This window comes from Gavialis gangeticus, unplaced genomic scaffold (assembly GCF_001723915.1).
Source record: "Gavialis gangeticus isolate Ggan-Ray unplaced genomic scaffold, GavGan_comp1, whole genome shotgun sequence".
Taxonomy (NCBI): domain Eukaryota; kingdom Metazoa; phylum Chordata; order Crocodylia; family Gavialidae; genus Gavialis; species Gavialis gangeticus.
Genome location: NW_017729016.1, coordinates 12,303,582 through 12,323,918, shown reverse-complemented (window position 1 = coordinate 12,323,918; position 20,337 = coordinate 12,303,582). Strand labels below are relative to the sequence as shown.

General features: G+C 38.2%; 1 protein-coding gene across 1 annotated transcript in view; it reads right to left on the bottom strand.

Moving 5' to 3' along the window:
• Nucleotides 1-6,281: 6,281 nt before the first annotated feature.
• LMTK2 (lemur tyrosine kinase 2) overlaps nucleotides 6,282-20,337 on the bottom strand; it is a 71,513-nt gene continuing 57,457 nt past the window's right edge. The window contains exons 8-14 of the mRNA XM_019512883.1: nucleotides 18,518-18,602; nucleotides 17,449-17,570; nucleotides 16,206-16,355; nucleotides 12,888-15,879; nucleotides 10,157-10,292; nucleotides 8,198-8,446; nucleotides 6,282-6,894 (exon numbers count right to left, since the gene is read on the bottom strand). Of these exons, the coding sequence (XP_019368428.1) occupies nucleotides 6,866-6,894; nucleotides 8,198-8,446; nucleotides 10,157-10,292; nucleotides 12,888-15,879; nucleotides 16,206-16,355; nucleotides 17,449-17,570; nucleotides 18,518-18,602 (3,763 nt within the window). The 3' untranslated portion in view covers nucleotides 6,282-6,865. The remainder of the gene's footprint in view (nucleotides 6,895-8,197; nucleotides 8,447-10,156; nucleotides 10,293-12,887; nucleotides 15,880-16,205; nucleotides 16,356-17,448; nucleotides 17,571-18,517; nucleotides 18,603-20,337) is intronic.

The following is a 20,337-nucleotide window of genomic DNA, read 5'->3' as shown; positions in this document are numbered from 1 at the left end:
AGGCGGGTCCGCGCCCGCAGGCGGGGCTGGGGGCGGCGCGGGCTCCGGAGATGCACGTGCACCGGCACCAGAAACGAGCGCGGGGACTCAAAGGCCCGCGCCCGGGGGAGCTCCGAGCAGCCCAGCCCGCTCCTCCGGGGCTGGAGCCGCAGCAGCGGGACCAGAGCGCCTGGCGCACAGAGAAGAGGCCTCCCCGGGGAAGTGGCACTGCCTTGTTTTTCCAGCGATTGACCTTGGGCTGATAAGAGAGGTCAGATGCTAGCACCACGGCTGAGAGAGACTTGGGGGTTGTGACCAACCGCGAGAGAACATGAGCCGTCAATGCGATGCCCCAGCCGGTACAGCAAAGCAAACTCTGGCTTGCATCCATAGATGCTGCTCAAGCACATCTCAGGATGTCGTCCTCCCGCTGTACTCGGCTTTGGGGAGGCAACAGCTGGGGTACTGCATCCAATTCTGGGCTCCACAATTCAAGAAGGATGCAGAGGAAAGCTTGAGTGTCCAGAGGAGAGCCACGTGCATTATCAGAGGGCAAGAAAACAGGCCTTACGATGAGAGGCTGAGAGCCATGGGACTCTTCAGCCTGGAAAAGTGCAGGGGGTGGGGGCTAGTGGCTGCTTGTAAGTACATCGGGGCACACATCAGGATCTGGAGGAACGCCTGGTCACCAGAGTGCCCCAAGGTAAAACCAGGACCAACTATCATAAACTCCAAGACTGTTTCAGGCTGGACATAAGAAAATTTTTCTTTACTGTCTGAGCCCCCAAGGCCTGGAATAGACTCCCTCCAGAAGTGGTGCAGGCACCTACTCTGGACTCATTCAAGAAACGTTTGGATGCTTATCTGGCTGGGATCCTTGGACCCCAGCTGACTTCCTGCCCCTGGGGCAGGGGGCTGGACTTGATGATCTTCGAAGCCCCTTCCAGCCCGAACGTCTAATGAAATCTATGAAACCTGAGAAGCAGGAGCTGGGGGCAGGCCAGGCTACTGCAAAGAACCTCCACTTCCTCACCACCTCTTTTCAGGGGGCTCCAGCTTATGCTGTGGCTGCTTAAGGATGAAGCAGAGCATGTGGAAGTGGAGAGCCTGGCTGTGGTTTTACAGAGCCTAGTCCTACCTGGCTCATGCCCAGTGCATGCTTGACCTGCGCTCAGCAGCTTTGCTACACTCATTCGCCGCCCTGTCAGCCTCTTTTAACAAATCTGTGAATCCTGCTAAGTACCAGTCATCTACCATCCCCAACAGGGCACAAGATGATGAGGACTGTGCCAAGGGTGCCACAGGCAGCAGAAGGGGCAGTGAACTGGAGAAGACAATGAGATTGTTTCCACGGCTCCTCACCATGAAGTGAAGAGGATGTTGTCTAAGCCTTACCTCTCCCTGAAGAGATTTGTTGAGACTTTCAACATGCAAACCACAGGGAGGAGCAAGATCTGGCTGCAACCGATACGTTTTCAAAATGATAAAAGTGACAGAAAAATTGCAAAGCACCACTGTAGGGCTGTTGTCAGTAAGTGCACTTCCATCACTGCAGGGGATTCCTTACAGACAGAATCAGTCCTTTTACAATGCGTCATGAGATCCACAAACTAAATCAGTGGTAAAAGCGCTAAGGATTCCCCACAGTCCTCTTTGTAACAGGGAAAAAGTATGCCCAACTGCAATATTCAGACCTGATATCTGATTTTCAGTACACATTCAAAGGAGTAAGAATCCAGGATTTAGGTTCTGCCCTTTAGGCAGATAGCATATTTACAAAAAAATAAGTAGTAATTGTAGCCTGAGTAGCATGCAAGTTTTTCCCCCCCAATAACAATCTTGTTAAGGAGTTGCCACCAGAGAACTTACACAAAGGAAGCTGAATACTTCATTTGTGCATCTAATACATATAATAGTAACTCTAAACAATTCAAGAACCATTCATCCATATTTTCACTCTGTTTCAACTGATGTAGCCTTCAACTCAAAAAATCCAGACTTATGAGGAACAAGCGCACAAGCCTGTGGTGCTGCAATGCCATCTGACCTCACAGGCTGAAAAGATTTCAGATAGAAGAGCAGACTTCCAGTTGAGTACCAAGCTACTGCAATAAGTGACATTGAGATTCAAGAGGCAGAACTCTTTCCCTCAGTGTCAGCACCAAAATAATGATCCAACATGGCAACAGTAGGCACTGTGGAGAAATCAAAGCAGCAGAAATCATGAATTCTGACAAGTTGCCATTAGTAAGGAAGATGGCTCGGTAATTACAGGATTTACCAGTAATTTCAGAGAAATTCCCTCTCCAGCCACAGCCTTAGGCACTACACCTCATTTCTCTACCTGCCAGGGGGTGGCAGGGTTATGAAGTGCTCATACCCCAGAAGTCTCAGGGATTGAAACTTAATTTCTACTCTGTTTGTACTTTGAATACAGCTTTCCTATTGGCTGTCCATGCATATCAAAGTTAAGATGAGGTGAGATAAACAGAAAGAGTCAGGTATCAAAATATAAATCTCTAATACAGATGGTTGTGTGTAGGCTGATATGGGACTATGCATCACATACTAAAGAACATGCTTAAACTTTGCTTTTGGGAACTCCAATAATTTCACTCACTGTAAAGCAGGAGTTGAACAAGTTTGTTAAGGATGAACAAACAGACACAGGAGTTATAAATATATAACTGTATTTTATTTTTTTAATATTAAATAGTGTTTTTAAATTACAGGCAATTTATTGAATCACACTATGCATGATAATCAATATACAGTAGAAATTACAATTTAAAAATGTACACATTTTAAAGACAATTTGACCTGAAATTTTATTAACTATGATATATTGCCATAAACCTCATACCTGTATTAAATTACAATAGGAAAACCTCATACCTATGATTTTGTTACACAGTTCCTCATTTACAAATAGAATTAAACATTATATATACACATGAGTAACATTTATCATTAAGTTACACCTACAACTGTGCAAGTTCAACCAATTTAAGAAACAAAACTAATAATTGTAAGTCATATTCAAGTTTATCTGAAAAACAGGCTGCTGGTATTACAAATACTTATTTTCAATACATTTATATGAACTTTTACTCTCCCTCCAGAGTTTTCATATCAAAGTCTTGAACCAAAACCCATTAATATTTAAGGATTTTTTTGTATGACTTAAAGCTGAATTAATTTTGTACACTCCATTCTTATTTTAAGGCTATTTCTTATAAGGCTAATATACTTCAATTCCACCTCTCTCTGAATCCAACATAAATAGCCATATCACTAACACCAGACTTACCACTGATATTTTAGCATAGTGCTTAACTGTTTAAAAACCACACAACTCCTACTAACCAGCCCCCTGGAGGGGAAGCAAGGGGTGGGGGAGAAAGACTCACTACTACATACAAATCTACTAGTTAAAATACTGATAAAAGAAAGAGGCTTGAATGGCTTTCATTAGTGCATCACCAAGGATACGAACAAAGTAGTTAATTAGCCACTTTCCATGGAAATGGCAGTATACACACACAACATACAGCTGATGGCAAGGTATCTGGGATGGTACAGGTGTTTCAAAATTTACAAATGGACATCCTTACTTTGTTGACCTCTCTCTACAAGTTTCTAAACAAGACTTTTGGCGCCAAATAATTTTAATCAACTTTAATCTTAAATTGCTAATAGCCTCTTCATTGTTAAATATTTAAATAGCCAAATCAAGACAATATCATTACTATTTAATAATCAAGACTTCCTACTAAAGAAGAAATTAAAATGGAGCCTGTCCTCACAAACTACTGAAAAAAGATAGATACAAATAATTCTAAAACTGCTATCACCAACTGAGTAACCAGTGCAAGAAATTACAGAACTAAGTGTATGGCCCACGCGATAGAACCCCCTTAACCCAATTATTCCAATGTGTTACCTTTGAATTACTCCACCGAATTTGTCTTCATTGTGCTACTGATTCTTTGAATATGGGTTTACCCCCTGGAAACATTGCTAATAGTTGGTCAACTTTAACTACATATGCTTCCAAAAAAAATTGTAGATAACAGTTCTAACCCAGTGAACTATACTGAAATTAAAATTCATTGAGACTAAGGAAGTGTAGATATTCACAGGGTTAACTAAATATTTTTTGTTATGTAGCTAAAAAAGCATATTACTGTGTGAAATATCCTCACAATCCCCCTTTGAACATAAATGCCCATTTGGCAATTCATTTGCAAACAGTTCATTTGGACACAGGAGTAAACTTTTATTATGCAAGATTTAACACGCTAGAGCTAAAATCCCGTGTAGCTGAGGAAAAACCTGAAGTGTTGCGTGTAAAAGGCTATTCATTTGCCTACACAATTTAGTAATCTGAATTTCTAAAATTCAAGCAGGAACAAAAGTGACACCAAATCTCTACATCCCTTTCAAACAACTTGAGCACCTCAGAAATGATGTTTAAAGTCAAGAAATTCATAATTAAGGATGAACAACTTGTCCAACAGTGGGGATTTTTCAATTTACGAGTTGACGCTTTCTTTGGAGACCCAACAAATGGAGTTTTGTTCTTAATTTTGAATATCCCAACTTCTGTACAGAAATAAGAGTTGGAGAAAAGTACTAGAGTGATATAAAATATCTATATCTGCTGTGTGTGAATTTAAGGACTTTTAAAAATCAGTATTACATGACAGGCCACAATGCTTGTTGCAAAAAGCCTACCGTTTAAATTTTAACAGGTAGTAAGAGTACACAACACAATGGCTCCTTTAAACCTCTTACAATATGTAGTTTAAGGACATATTGACAAATGGCTTCACTTATTAAATGTATTGGAAAGGTCTACAAGGAGTTGATGCTATATTATTCATTTCACACTAACGTACAGCCAGTTCACAGATTTCCTCAGAACCCGAGCTCCTCAGTAAGACACTCAGCATGTCAGCAATACATTGGCAACTTTAAAGCATCTGTAACTACTCTATCTTTTGATGGGCATGGAAGCCATTCTGCTTCTCAGGGCAAAACAATGCTTGAGAAGCACTATTTTTATATTCCTGTCACTTAAAACAGATACCCTGCTTTAAACCAAACTGTGTATAAAAATATAATATAAAAGCTTACCCACAGCTGAAAAAAATAAGTTTTTTCATGCTGTGGAAGATGATCACTATTCTTAGCTGTGTTGTGCTCAGACCCACTCAACAGAAAAACTAGCCTTATGTTAAAGCCCTGTAAAAAGTTTATGACACTAAGCTGCAGTATGCCGTGCAGCCAGACAGACTGGCTGACTACAAAGCTTAGTTTTCATTTCAGTTTTTTTCAACCTCCCCACAAGTCAGTGACTTCATAACACATTCAAGAGGCTAGGGGATTATTGCCCAACAGTACTTACTTTGGAGTGAGACAGGAAGGGAACTTGCTAGACAACATACTTAAGGATTAAGCTAGCTACTGCTGGACAGGAGGGAAGACCATATTCACTTCATTTGGACATCTTCATGGCAAGCTCTACTATTTTACATCTTTGCGTCAGTGCACGTTTCAAGCAGTCCCATGGGGTCCTGAAGATGTCTTCATGCAGGCCTGGACTCCTCTAGGTGACAAAGCCTGAATGCCAATTAACTAACTACTCTGCTTTAAAGCAAGGTTTCTATTAGCACGCTAAAGTTCCCAACCATTAATCCCTAATACTCAACTGTTTTTACAGTAATTGAGGGAGAGAGGAGGCATGGAAGACCATATCTACAGTCAACAGAAATAAGACGACAAACTGGTCTTCAGAATTCACAGGATGTTAAAAAAAGTGATGAGTCAAAAGTACCTAATTTTTATTTATTTATTTTAACTGAAATTAGGTTGGGGTTTTTTGTTTTTTTTTTATAACACACCTGGTCTCAAAGCCATTTTGTAGGGCCAAAATATCCTACCTCTCTCCAAAGCAGGTAATGTAATGGAAATGTCAGAAGGTTCTTAAATATGATATAGGCAGGTGCTACTGTAACTAACTAGTTACTGTGTTCACTTTCAGGAGTGAAAATAAAAAGGTATTTTGTAATCTGAAATAGATTCCAGAATCTCAAACATTCTCTCCTCCAACTTCCTATAACATATGGAGATTAACAATCTGTGATCAGCTATCACTTAGAAATGGTACAGCATATAAGATTCCAGCAATTCTAAGATATCACTCAGAAGTTAGGTATGTTTTACAAGTACCGTGCACAACAAAACATTCAAAACAGGACAAATCAAACTGGTTAACTGGGCCAATTCAATTTGTCTTATTTTCCTTGGAAAACTTAATATTTTGATTCTGTATAATATTGGGGAATATGGGAAGAATAATCCATAGTGCAATCGCAGTAAGCAAAACAACATGTAGTGATATCTTTTAGAATAAATATGGCTCACTACTTACCAACTATCATTCATACAGTTTCAGCAACATAGACTCCTGTTGCACAGGACAATTATACAGAATTCTACAACAGATGTTTGTTCAAATAGATAATGAACTACATGGAAAAATATAAATAGATTATACAATCCCATACATAAAATCATAATGTAGTGTAATAGCTTTAAGTGTTTGTTACAATTGTCTGAAAAATACTTCAAGTACTTGAAAACAGCGGCAGAATCATCTTATAATGAAAAGCAAATTGCACTGATTTAAAAATATGTTACAAAGTTAAATACACATTCAAATGAATGTCCTGATTGAACATTGCTTTCAGTGTTTACTTTCATTTCTTCGTATTTCTCAGTTATCTGTATTTTACATCCGCAGAGCCATATAAATTCAGACACACAAGTTTATCAGATATTAGTCCAGAATGCGTCTCAAGCATAATTCCAGGGAATCTGCCTAATCTTTTTCTCCATCTTCACTACTTCCTGTAAGGAGAGGGAAAGTCATAAGATATAGGTATTCAAATTTTATTTTTAATAATAATAAAACCAAATTCTGTACAAGTTTTTCCTCGTTTCTCTGCAAGACTTTTCTTAGAGCCTGACACTGTGGGTAACACTTGTCTGGGTGAAGTCATGGTTAATATTTCCCTCCTTTAACTTTCAGCTCCTCCAGAGTTAAACACCTGGCGCGCATTCATACACGGGCACATCTGCTTAAATCTCACAGTTCAATGTCAATCCTTAGCACAAAAGAAAGTAATGTATGATCTCCAAAATAACATCTCTTATCAAGAAGTTACTAAGCAACAAATACCTAAATCAGTAAGCATAATGCCAAGTGCAAATAACGCTCTGTAGTACTGATTTAATCAGTTAATAAACGTTGAGCACCAGGGAACTTCGGCCATCAGTAATATTTATTTTTACTCTCCTGTTAAACTTATGTTCTGGATTGATTTTCAAATCAGTTCCTATTCATATTCTACCACTTCTTAAGATTTTTGGTACTAACAGGCAAAAGAGAACATTTTGGTAGATGTAAAGATATATAGGAGACTGTTCAATAAAGAAATATCTATAATATTTAACATTACTATCCACAGGTTGATTGCAGTACTCTTCTTAAAGCAAAGGAATCCTTTCCACTAACCCATACCAATTTAAGTTATAACCCCACCCCCCCGAAACTCCAAGGAGATTCTATGGAAAGCTTTTCCTTAAAAAACACCTCAAGTATAAAACAAATAAATTTAGCCCAATACAATGATCTGTTCCTCCACTTAGTGCCCTTACTATGCAAAATAAAAATAAATCAAGTATGATCTGTGACTGGGCAATGAAAGAAAGGCTTTCAAGTACTGCAGAAGTTTGTTTCTTTCCAAAACTCCACAGAGCAGCAGCTAATGAAGAAACCTCACAGATTTTACTAGCTACACTTTCAGAATAAACTAATACCAAAATTGGAAACATTATTAACTGTTCTTCAGAAAAAAAGGGTATCACAAGAATCAAATGTGATTTGCATCCAAATATTCTCAACTTAAGAGATGTGACAGTTAAATAGAAGAACCAGTTAAGATCTTAACATTAAAAAGCTGTTTTTCTTGAGTTATAAAAAGGTAAATACTTAAATATATTCCCCAATAGCACTGATGGCATTTGTGTCACTACGTAAGATTTAAATGCAAGATCAGGTTAGCAAGTTTGAAGAACTTAACGAAACAAAACAAAAGTACTGGTGATTATAATATAGATTGCCTACTTGAAAGGAAATGAAATCACTTACCTCCTTGCTCAATATCTGAATCTGTAAGATGTGTGAGAGAAAGACTTGCTAGGTTTGCAGGAGAAATAGAGAACCTTGAATAAGGTGATGAATGTGACCAGTTTTGTTCAGGACCCCGGGAAGGTGGGGGTGGGGAAAAGTACTTTGATGTTGGAAGAGACGGCTTCGAACTAATGAGGTTATTTGCTGCCTTAGATATAAAAGAAGGCTCCGGGGAAGAGAAATCATCGTCCCATTCAAAACCTCCACCTAAAACAAACAAGCAACTATATATCAATCAAGATGTACAACTCAAAGTAGTGCTAAAATCAGATTAACCATAAGCAGTGGAAGATTTCATTTATTCAGTGTAAAACTTGGACACCAACAATAACTGCTGATCACAAATAGGAATGTCACCAAAAATGTTTCATATTTTAAGAGGGCCGCTGGTTCTACAAATGAATATGAAAAGAAACCGCTCTGCTAAATCACTACATTTCTGGTATTAGACTGGACAGTTCACAATATCAGAGGCCATAAAACCCCAATAATCCTTATTACAACCTCAGTATGGTAGGAAGAATAATCTGATTGTGGTGGCTGTTACTGAACTGATAAAGTCAGAAATTATTGCTTTCTGTCAGAAAACAGCTGGATCTCCAGCTTTTAAATGCTACACAGCAGGGGTGTCAAACTCATCAGGTCTCATGAGCTGTATGAATGGCACAGGACTAGCCTAGATCAGCTTCAGGACTCACAGGCAGCAATGTGGGCCAAATAACATGTAGATGCTGTGCAGTTACTTAGTCAACTGCACAGTAAATGTCTCATGTAGACATGCTCAATGGTTTTAAAATAAGCCAACTTTATGGAAATTAGCAGAAAGGGAATGCAAAGTAAGAATTCTTACTTTTAAAACACCATTGGGTTATTAAACATGTTTACATGTTGCATTTCCCAAGTAAAATCGTTTGAAACTATTACGTTTTACCAAAACTGAAGGGTTTTTTGATGTTTGTACCATTGTTCCCTTTCTCCTATTGTAATCTGAGGCTCCAAACTCCCATAGGAGCATCATAAGGATGTTTGCTTTTAAGGTATAGGGGGATAAAATGACGTAGTGAAAGTTAAGTAAAGAGAATATCGCTAATGAAAAAAAAATACTAGCTCCTCTTCTTGCCATAGTGGTTCCCCTGGTATGGGAACAGAAACGAAGTATTTAACAGCCTCATTAGAAGGGACATTTTGCAAAATAGTAAGGAAAGAATATTGGGAAATATTTTAAGAAATTGGAGGACACATTTAAATACCTGTATGAGGACAAGTAGTATAAAAACTCACTGCAGGACCAGTTATAGTTTTCCAAACCCCAAATCTAAATAGCATTTCAGCCATCAGCTGACACTACTCAGCTCCGTTTGTCTGAAGTTAGGCAGAAGGCAGGGTGGATGGCACCTTAGGACAATTTTACACACGCTCCGGGGTGGGGGAGCATGACACTTTAATTAGAGCAGCTCTGAGAACGCTTCAGAATGGCAGCAGCAGTGTTTGAACTAAAACTTGTTTCGCAAGCATTAGTTCAAGCACCCCCACTGTCATTTTGAAGCTCGGGGACACTAATATGTGAAACACAGGAGACTGCTGAAGTGCAGTAATTACTACACTCCAGCAGACTCAATTAAATCGAGTCTGCTCTGACATGCTGATGTCAGAACAGCCTTCCAGCACACATACAAGCATCCTTATAGACCAAAACTCAGAGAGGTATGAGCTGTCATTGCCTACTAGGAACAGCACCTGGCCAAAGAATAACTACTAATACAAGGAAAGTCAAAGACTTTCTATGACACTTCTGAAACAGCATTACATATTTGATTATAACTGAATAGGGATATTCACTAAAACACAATTTAAATTATAACCAGAAAAACCCAGAATTAGGTTTTGTTTGAATACACTTTTTTTAAGAATATGTACCTTCTTCATCAGTAGAGCTTTCTGAATTTGTAAATCTATTCAAATAACTAAGACCTGAAGAAGGGACAGAAGTGACATCAGGGCCCTTGTGTTTCGAGTCCGCTGCACGATTTCCCAGTTCTTTGGTTGGCGTTTCCTAAGATATTCAAAAGAACGTAGTTAATTCTACTGTTGGAATGTTAAAATTCAAAAAGCATGCAATTATTCCCCATCAGACCCACTTAGGGACTGCGCAGCCTTTTAACCATATTCTTTAATTTAGGAAAACATGTAGCTGCATATTTTTATAAAGTCTGTATGCTGAAATATTGAATCACTACACAGTAGTTGTTTATTAAAAGGGCATACAGTGTGCAGAAAGTGGGGTTCCTCCCTCCTCCTCCCCCACTGCCCATTTGTCACCCTCTAAATAGTTTCCTATTAAAAAGGTAAAGCATACAGTAAGAAGTGGAAGGGCCTCTACTTGAACTTATTCCACTAATTTATCTTTTACTTCCACCCCCTCTCCCATTTCAGTTTTGCCCTTAAATCATGCTTCCAGACAATGAAAGTTCAGTAGGCTGGTACATGAAGCTAACATTTACAACAGTTAGACCAACTGAGAAAACAGCCAAAATGTGATTAAGAATAAAGTTTTAAAGTAGTAGCTTTTTCCTGTGACAACATGATTATTTCTCCAACGGAGACCCAAAAGCATGTGTGTCACCTCCATTTTCTAGTTCAACATACAGTAATCCTTTTATGTTTTGGGGGTTTGTTTGTTTGTTTTTTTTTAAAGACACGTCATCCCAGGTAACATTTCCAAAAATTAACAATAGGTCTTTATTCTTCTAAACTCACTGTGCTGGTCTGCATGGCCATAATGTTTTAAAAAGACACCTTCTGTTAAAGTATCAAGTTACAGATGTTCAGAATTGATAAAGCAAATAAGGAAACAGAACTCTAATCTTTAATTTTACTAAGCAAGTCAACCATTTATAAATCAGACTACCTTGAAGAATCACATGCACGAGAGTAAGGAAAAGTAATGACATTAAATTTTAAGTATAAGTTACTCTGACTACATAATACCCACTTACTGAATTCCAAGACAAGGTTTCTTCCACATTTAACATTGGGGGTGGGAGGGGTGGAAAGCCCCTCATCTTGGAACCGGGTATGAGGGAACAGCTATGGGAGCTAGGCTAGAGCTATGTTCCGTGCCCCAAACTACAACAGGGATGGAGCCTGCTGGTGCAGAACAAGGGTAAGTTGGGGGTGGGAAAAGGGGAAGTACGGAGCAGAGGCTGGGGGGGAGGGGTAGGTGGCAAGGCTGCAACCACAGGGCGGGCACAAGGAGAGGACAAGCTGCTTAGCCTCCTCACACCACCTACCTCTGCCCACCCCCCTGCAGCAGTGGGGAAGGGAAGAGGTGTGAATTAAAGACAACCCTCCAAAAAGTAGAGTCTTTCTATACATGGAAAATTTTAACTAATTAAATAGTTTCCATATATAGAGTCTACTTATTGGAAGGTCATCTTAAATTCAGGGTCGTCTTGGATTTGGGTAAATACAGTCATTTAGTTTAGTTTCCTTTGGTGCATGTATCACTCCTGAATGCAATGCAGGACACACAGAGAAAGGTACTTTAAGGATTGTCACTTGGTACATAGCACACCTGGGAATATCATTAGAAGCCATACCTCAACCCAGTGCATGCCAAATCCCCAAATGAGGTAGTAGACCAAGCTCAGAGTTGCCCTGAGCATGATTCCAGTACCACTCATACATATGCTTCTTAGCTCACGTTCAGTCTTGTTTAAGGTATCTGCCCCATTTCTGGGATTTAATGCTTGCTAAGCAGAAACAAGGAAGCAGGACATGATTCTCAGCAGTGGTTCCAGAAATAGCATGCAGGCAATGCATCAGACATGCTCTTAATGAGGACACTAATTGGAAAATTAGTAGAATTCAAATCTTTAAACTCAACTAAATATGAAATACCATTAGTTGAAAACAGCTCTGATATGTAAAGATACTTCACTAGACATTGTAAGTAGTGTAGGAATGCTTGTGAAAAATGTCAAAATTACTAAATTTAAGATCCTAGTTTCCACTCAGCACAAGTAATGTTCATTCAAGCATCCTAATTCTCTTTAAAGCAAAACTATATTCCACTTTCTAAATATGCTGCCATCATCCAACAATATACCACTGCATCCAACCTTGAAAACACATTTCAAAAGGTCTAACTCAGTGGCTCTCAGTGTTTTTGGACTCAAAGCACTCCCTCACTGGACTTGAAACACCCTTCCATAACTTATGTGAATTGAGTGGCCCCAAATTTCAAAAACTAAATTTATACATTACAGTGCTTACCTCCATGCAGAGGCTGGCAGTGGGGGTGGGGGGACTGGTCAGGCAGGTACAAGTCTGAGCCCACATTTATCTGCTATCTACTCACACCTCTTGGTACCATTCAAAGGATCTGGCAGCACCCCAGGGTGCCAAGGCATCCTGGATGAGAATCATTGGTCTACTTCTAACATGCAGAAAGTCTTACTGGTCTTTTTTCAATTAGTTAAGCAAATACATTTGTAAAGGCTGAAGAAAATACCGACTTTTTCATCAAATCATTGTGCAGGTAACATTGCATTGAACCTGGTCTTTGAATGTTTGATTATGTTCTTTATTTTAAACGAAATCTAAAGTTTAAGATCAAAAGCTTAGTAAATAAGAGTTCAGAAGATACCTGATCAAACAGATAGACGGTTACATCATCAAAGAATGTTACAGCCTTCTTCTCACTTTTCCAACACTCAGATGGCCCATCACACTTAAGAGACTTTGGAAGTTTCAGCAAGCTTCTTAGATGTTTCCCATCATCGTTATCAGAAAATATCTCAGGAACTTGAAGCACAGTTTCATCTTCACTGTCTGAACTAAGACTATGCATATGGAAAGTTCTCATATCATCCTCAGAGTCACTATTTTCATCTTCTTCATCTGCATCATCTCCATCCTCCAATAAATCAAGCATTCCAGAAACATCAAGTTTACCAAGGTATTTTCCTTCAATATCTGGCTCTTTCAGCTTAGGTCCTTCTATGTGACACAAGGAATTTTCACTAACAATGGTATCTGAAGGACGTATGTTATGAATGGATGGTAAGTCTCGGTGTAGAAGAAATTCTGAAGTATTAGTGCCAACACAAGAGACATTTCTGAGAGAATCCTTGGATAACTTGATTTCATCTCTGTGATTACCTTCTGAATTCACTGCAAGTATCAACGGGGTTTCTTTTAGCCATTTTTCAGGACACATCTGCATTGTTACATCTATCTGCCGTCTCTCCAGCTTGTCATTTATTTCTAGTTTTGAGGCTAAATTATTGGTTTCCTGGCAATCTATTACTTGATTGTGCTTTGGCTGTTTATTTTTTAAACAATCTTCTTCAATATTATTCTTTTCAATGTTATGAGAGTTATTACTGAAAATGTTCTCTCTTGTTAGTATTGACATATTTATATCTTCTGTTCTTTTATCCGGCTCAGAATCATTATCAGAAAAATAGGCAGAGTCTCTGTATGAGTTCTGATTTCCAACTGCAGAAATCTTTGTGGTAATTTCAAAGTCACTGTTGTCGTTTACTGCATCTGAGCAAGCTGTTTCTGCTGAAACAACGATTACTGGATTGGCTGGTAAAACACTGCTGTCACCAGCAACACATGGTACAGTGTCTGTATTAGAAGTATCATCAGCAGTAAGATGTGAAGTCCATTCTGGAGATTCCAGATTCTCAGTTTCATAGCCACTGTCACCAGGTTTATCAGGAGGTAAAAGCTTCTGGGGACTCTGGGCCCTTAAACACTCTAAAACTTCATTTACATCTAACAAATCCAAAGAATCTGGAGTTTCTAAGAACTGTTCTACAGTTTGCATAGGAGATGAGCTCTCTCCCAACAGACTATCCTGACTTTCACATGGGGTAGTAACAGATATTAAAGTAACTTCTTTAGAAACATCTTTATTATATTTTTTAAAATAATCTGGATTTTCCTTTTTTCTCTCCAACGACCCTGCATTATCCTTTTCTAATAGCGAAGGCTTATTCTGCAAATCATTATTCCTACCTTCCTGACTAATATCACATTTCTGACTACCAAGGCCACTACCCAAAGTTATTTCTTCAGAATCAACAGGTATTCTGTCTTTTATTTGTCCCTCAAACTCTCCAGTTTCAAGTGCAACTGCTTGACTTAAGCTGTTTCCAGTACTAATGTTTTTGGCATTAATGGGTAGCTTTTCAGAAGATGCAGTTTCAGCCCTTTGAGATGTTTCTTGACAGAGACCATCATTAATAGTGCAAGATGATTTTTTATCAACCGCTATCCTTGAAAGGACAGTGTCACCTTTCAATGGGGTGAGGTTCTGATGGTTATCATGCAATTTCTCATCTGTGCCAGGTGAACTAAAAGGCACCTGCATTTCTATGAGAGACTGAGACAAAATGCTCAACTCCTTACCTGTCGGTATGTGGATTAAATGTTCATCTTTCTTTATTACTTGATAATCTAAAAGCTCTGAAAAGGTTGGTGTATTTTCAGCCAATTTAAATTCAATGTCCAGAGTATTTCTATTTGGAGTTTCTAATATATTTTTTATACCTGTTACTGATTTTGACCCCAAATCTTTACTGTTATCTTTGTTAGTCAATAACCCCTTTAATAAGTTCTTCTCTTGAAGAAACAGAAAGTTATCTGACAAGTCTTCTAAAGTAAGGAGGCTGTCACACTGCTTTGTAATATCTTCATGTAGAACAGCTTCATTTTCTGAAAAATTACTAGAGCACTCTCTCTCAGGTTGACAGATTCCTTTCAATACCTCTAAACTAGAACTTAAAGCAGCTGGTTTAAATTCCATGCAGTCATCATTTGTTTCAGGCAAGTCAAAAAGTGTCCTCCTACTTGCCAATTCCTCTGCTCTGTCAATATCATTAAATATATTCTGGATAGGGCTTTCAGAACTACTAGTAGCATGCAAAATCTCATCTTTAGGATCTGTGTTATAGTGGAAAAAGTCCCCATCAGTGCTAGATTCTTCAGCATCAAGATCCCTGAGAATCATAAAGTGAGAATTTTTGTCCAGTAAAACTTCTTGATGATCAACTTCTGTGGTTAGTACAGCTGACTGATTATCAAAGTTCACGCTACTGCCACCCCCTTTCTCTTCCAACTGAATATAGTAATCACTTCCAACAGAAAGTTTGTGGGCATCAAAAACAGGAAGCACCCCAGGCACAGTAAGTGATGCCTCCTGACCACTTTCATCTTGTGTTCCAGACCCTTGCTCTGAAAGAGATCTCTCAAAAACCTCAACTGGGAAGAAAATGCTTGTATATGTCGTTGCTTCATCAGGATTCACCTGATTACATTCAAAATGATCGTGCTTGGCTGCCTCCCAAACATATTCAAAGCTGAGCCCCCGACTTGTTTCAGTTACAGTCAGGACTTCTTCCATTTCATGGCCAAGTCTGTCTCCTGTGAAGTGATCTAGGATTGGAAATGCAGAATTGGTTGATTCTCTGTTGAGAGTGTTTGGCTTAAGAGCATTCCACTGCTGTTCAAAATCAATCTCAGAGTCCCTTTGGCTTTGCATGCGGAGATAGGTTAGAAGTCTGTGCACTTCCTCTGCTGTTGGTCTCTTTTCTGAAGATAGCCAGCAGAACTGCAAAACTTCATACCTGTGTGAAAAAACACATTTTTCATCTACAACAAACAACTACATTTTCCTCCCATAATTTTTTCCAATGCATTGTATTACAATCAAGCAATTAACACAAGCTTCTTTTTTTTCCATTTGTATATTTTACAATAACTCTTTACTCTTTCCTTATTTACAGCAACTCCTTCTGTTACTTAGCTAGAATTTATTTTTCAGGATTACAAGATTATACAGCATTTCCTGGGTTTTTTTTTTTAAGTAAAAATATTTAAATTGCTTGAGAAGCCTCTTCAAGAATTAAGATCTTTTTCCTTCTATATAAGAAGAATTTCAAATGGAAATTACCATCTATCAGAATAGGGTTGTTCCAGATGTGGTTTGAAGAGTTTAACCTGTTTCTCTTTTATGACATGAGTTAGCACTTCTCTGTCAGAAAAGTGTGAATAAGGCTGAGCAGCATTCTCAAAAAGTTCCCATAATGTTACACCCAATGACCTGAAAAAGAAAAAAAAGTGATTGTTTTCTACTTAAGAACTTTCTATTGTATGCATTAGTGTAAAAAGACCTCTCTTTTACTCAGGGCTGTATAAACGCAATGCATATATTTATATAAATGCTTGTAAGACTTCACAACCAAGAAAGTGTCTGCACGTAACACTAGAAATGCCAACTTTTGGCAAATCCTCCTCCTCCTCAAAACGTAAAATAGCTGACAGCTCCTATTCTGCCCTTTGCTTTCCTGCAAGAAACAAAACAAACAAAAAATTCTCTGCTCATGGAATACAAAAGCTTTAAAAATGAGCTAAATGACAAAGATTGTTATTTCACTCCTGGACAGGGGCATTTGCCTATTTCAAATGAAAAAATGTAGGACTTCCTACCAGCTAAAGTGGATTGATAATGGCCACTTAGTTAAAGCTGAAATATCTACTGACCATCTTAAGATATATTTTCTTTTAAATCTATGTATATATTAAGGGTTACATTTCTGAGAAACTGCAACAGCCTAGACAATCTGTCCTCTATTCCCTTCTTTGTAACCCTCCTCCCCCTCGCAAAAAAAAAGAATATAATACATTAGTATTTTGATAATATTAACTAACATGCCCAATAGTTTAAAGGAACAGCCTACCGTGAATAGCCATAACAAGGAATTCAACTTGGAATACATACAACTTCAACTGCAGGGAGTAGCCTAATAGCCAGGCCTGACTCTTAGGATGCAAAGCTATTAAAAATTGAAGTTATGGGCCACTGCTATCCCAGTAGCATGAAGAAACACTGCATTCTTTTCATTTCACTAAGTTAGAAAATTTATCCCACTATTCAGTGCCTTTAGGTACAGAACTTGGATTTCAGACTTAAGGTAATGATTTGGAAAGTTCTAAGCAATTCTGGAGTCCAAGTTTCATTTTCAAGGTCACTAGGGAGCTACAGAATTCATGCTCGGATGAAAGACAGCACATGAGACCAGTCAATTTAATCTATTTCTTTACAATAAAAGCATAACAATTAATCCCTGCATGCCACACATTGTATGAAATCCAAGTGCTTTCATTAAATTATTTTTTTTAAATCTACTACATACCATATGTTACTATACTTGGTTTGTTCTGCTGCTAACAATCTGTCCTGAAAGCTAGTTACTAGCTCAGGTGCAGTCCATCGAAGAGGAATAAACTTCTTCTCATCTGTTTCAATATAATCTTCCTATAAAGTTGACAGAAATAAATCAAAGTAAGAGAGAATCCAATGTTTGTCTTATAGGAGCTACAGATTTGGGTTTTTTTGTTGTTTTTTTGGTTTCCCTTTCGAAGTGTGTAGCCTATTCTTTTTTCCTTTCAATAATTTTTTTCAGCAAACCAAGAAGCAAGTAAGATGCACCTTAAAAAAAAAATCACTGAAAAAATCCAGTGTGTAGATGTCATTTCTACATGCCTCACACCATCAAAAAATGAGGCCAATTTTCTATGCAGCAAAGATGCATCAAACAAAAAATGAACAGTGTGTATTAAGAGTCCAGTCTTTATTATAACAACTCAATACATTAGAATTTCTTTTAAAAATCTGACTGCTAAAATAGTTTAAGTAAGAATACATTTTTAAATTTTCCTACACAATTTTACAATTTTTTTTTTAGGGCATAGCAATTTAAATTGATACCAGTTACAACATCAGTTACATTAAGCAATATTTCTAAATGTTACCTCCTTTAAAGTTTCTCAATTTTACTTTTCTTTTTTTTTCTCCCCCAATATGCATTCCATTTTAACCTCTCCACCATCCCCTACTTTTGGGGGGGGGGGGGGGTTTGTTTCAGGATACTCGTATAATGTGAAATGCCTAAATAGTAGCAAATGTCCTCAACTTACTAGAAGCTCCAGTCACATATATTTCTATTCATGTACTCAATATTAGATATCTATTAAGTGATCTAACAGTACTTACTTTCTGGTAAGCTTTACACAACATGTACTTGTTTGAAAACAAACTAGTTTATAAAAGTTACTCAGAAACATGACCACATAAAAGCAATCACCACATAAAATACCTTGTTTTCATTCACGTACATTTATTATACTTTAATTTTACACTGCTAAGCCATGATTTGATAACTTTAAAACTATTAGGTAGAGAAATTAAACACATTTATTTACCTTGTATCTACTGAGTCCTATTCCATAATCTCCCACTTTTACATTCAAGTCTGATGTAAGAAAGCAATTCCGTAAGGCCAAGTCACTAGAAAACAGACAGAACAAAAACAAGACAAATGGATTTTCAGTATAATTTTTGAGACAAGTTACCTTGGCTAATGTAATAAAATTAAACTTAAAGTAAGACTAGACCACAGCTTTAACAGCCAAAGATAAATTATATATTACACTATATTGCACTACAACACTAGCAGTAATTATCACTTCTACACAGCATTTTCCTGAAGGTTATAAGTATAAATAACTGATGTGCAGTTATTTCGCTTTCAGTAGGCTTACTGGGGCAGATGCATCTCTTTGTACCAAAGAGTATAAATCATCCAACCTTGTGCCAGCTAAGGTTAAGATCACTACACTTTACAAAGTATTCATTCAAAGGAAAGGCAGATGCTGATATCTATCACTAAAATTAACATCAGTGCTTGTCAAAAAGTCCAGAAGTGTCCCACTGGTAAAGACTGCATAGAAGATACCCACAGAAGGCGCCAATCCAGAGCATGCCTGCACTTCAATCAGATGTCCAACTGCAGCATGAATACACAAAGCTATACCAGCTTTAATCTAACTAGCTCAGGTAACAGTAGCAAAGACACCACTGATAGACTTCAGTACAAGTTGCACAAGCCTGAGCAAGGCCTCTAGAACATGCCAAGGTTGCTAGCCTGTGCTGAAGTCCATGCCACATCTTCAGTATTAGTGTTATCAAAGCTAAATACAGTTAAGGACAAGTGCGTCTACTCAAGCTACAATCATATCTGCATGTAGCATAAATAGCCCCTATAACTTACTGACCAAGCACTAGCCCACTGTATCTGATACTGGAAGTTGCAGTTGCAAAATACTCCTACAACTTAACAGAATTTCTATCATTAAGTTCCCTAAGGAGGTTACAGCACAGGAAACTAGAACAAACTTGTAATGCATATAGTTTTTTTTATTGGTTTTGTTTTGTAATGCCAAAAGATGAATCCTTTGTCATCAATTTATTTTTTATTCCATAAAACATTAAAGTTATTCTAAAAAAAAGTATAACATTTATTTCATGTGACTACTCTGAAGGTTCCCACTATAACTGGCTGAAAAAACAGCGAAGGGTCATACAAGATGCGAACTGTGTTTATTAGCACAATTTCAGAACACTGTCATTTCAGAGCAGTGCTTTTAAAATTGAAGGCTTATGGGAAATTTTTGTCTAAATATATTCAAATGATCCAGAAGCTAGAAAAAAAAAGAATCAAATTTAAATATTTTATGCAAACATTTATGCCAGAGAATACCTGAAATAGGGCTGTGCGAAGCTTTGGTTGTTGATTTGGCCTGATTTGGCAGCCGAATCTCCAAATCTGAATCAAATCAGGAGACCCTTTAATCTGTCCAAATCAATTTGGAAGCCTCCAAATCGCTTTGGAGAGATTCAACGATTTGGTCATAGACACAGCTTTATATGTTTTTTCTACATACCTCAAGGCACTAGGCACAGCTTATAAAAGCTGAAGTGGTGGGGCAGATGGAGTGTGCCATGGGAGAATGGCGGGGGGGGGTCCCCCCATGCGCTCCACAGCAGACCAGAAAGTGTACCAGAAGTAGTTTCATAGTTTCTAGGGTCAGAAGGGGCCTGAGAAGATCATCTAGTCCGACCCCCTTCCATGGCAGGAAAGAGTACTGGGGTCAAACGACCCCAGCAAGGTGGTCATCTAACCTCTTCTTAAAAACCCCCAGGGTAGGAGCCTGCACCACCTCCCTTGGAAGTTGGTTCCAGA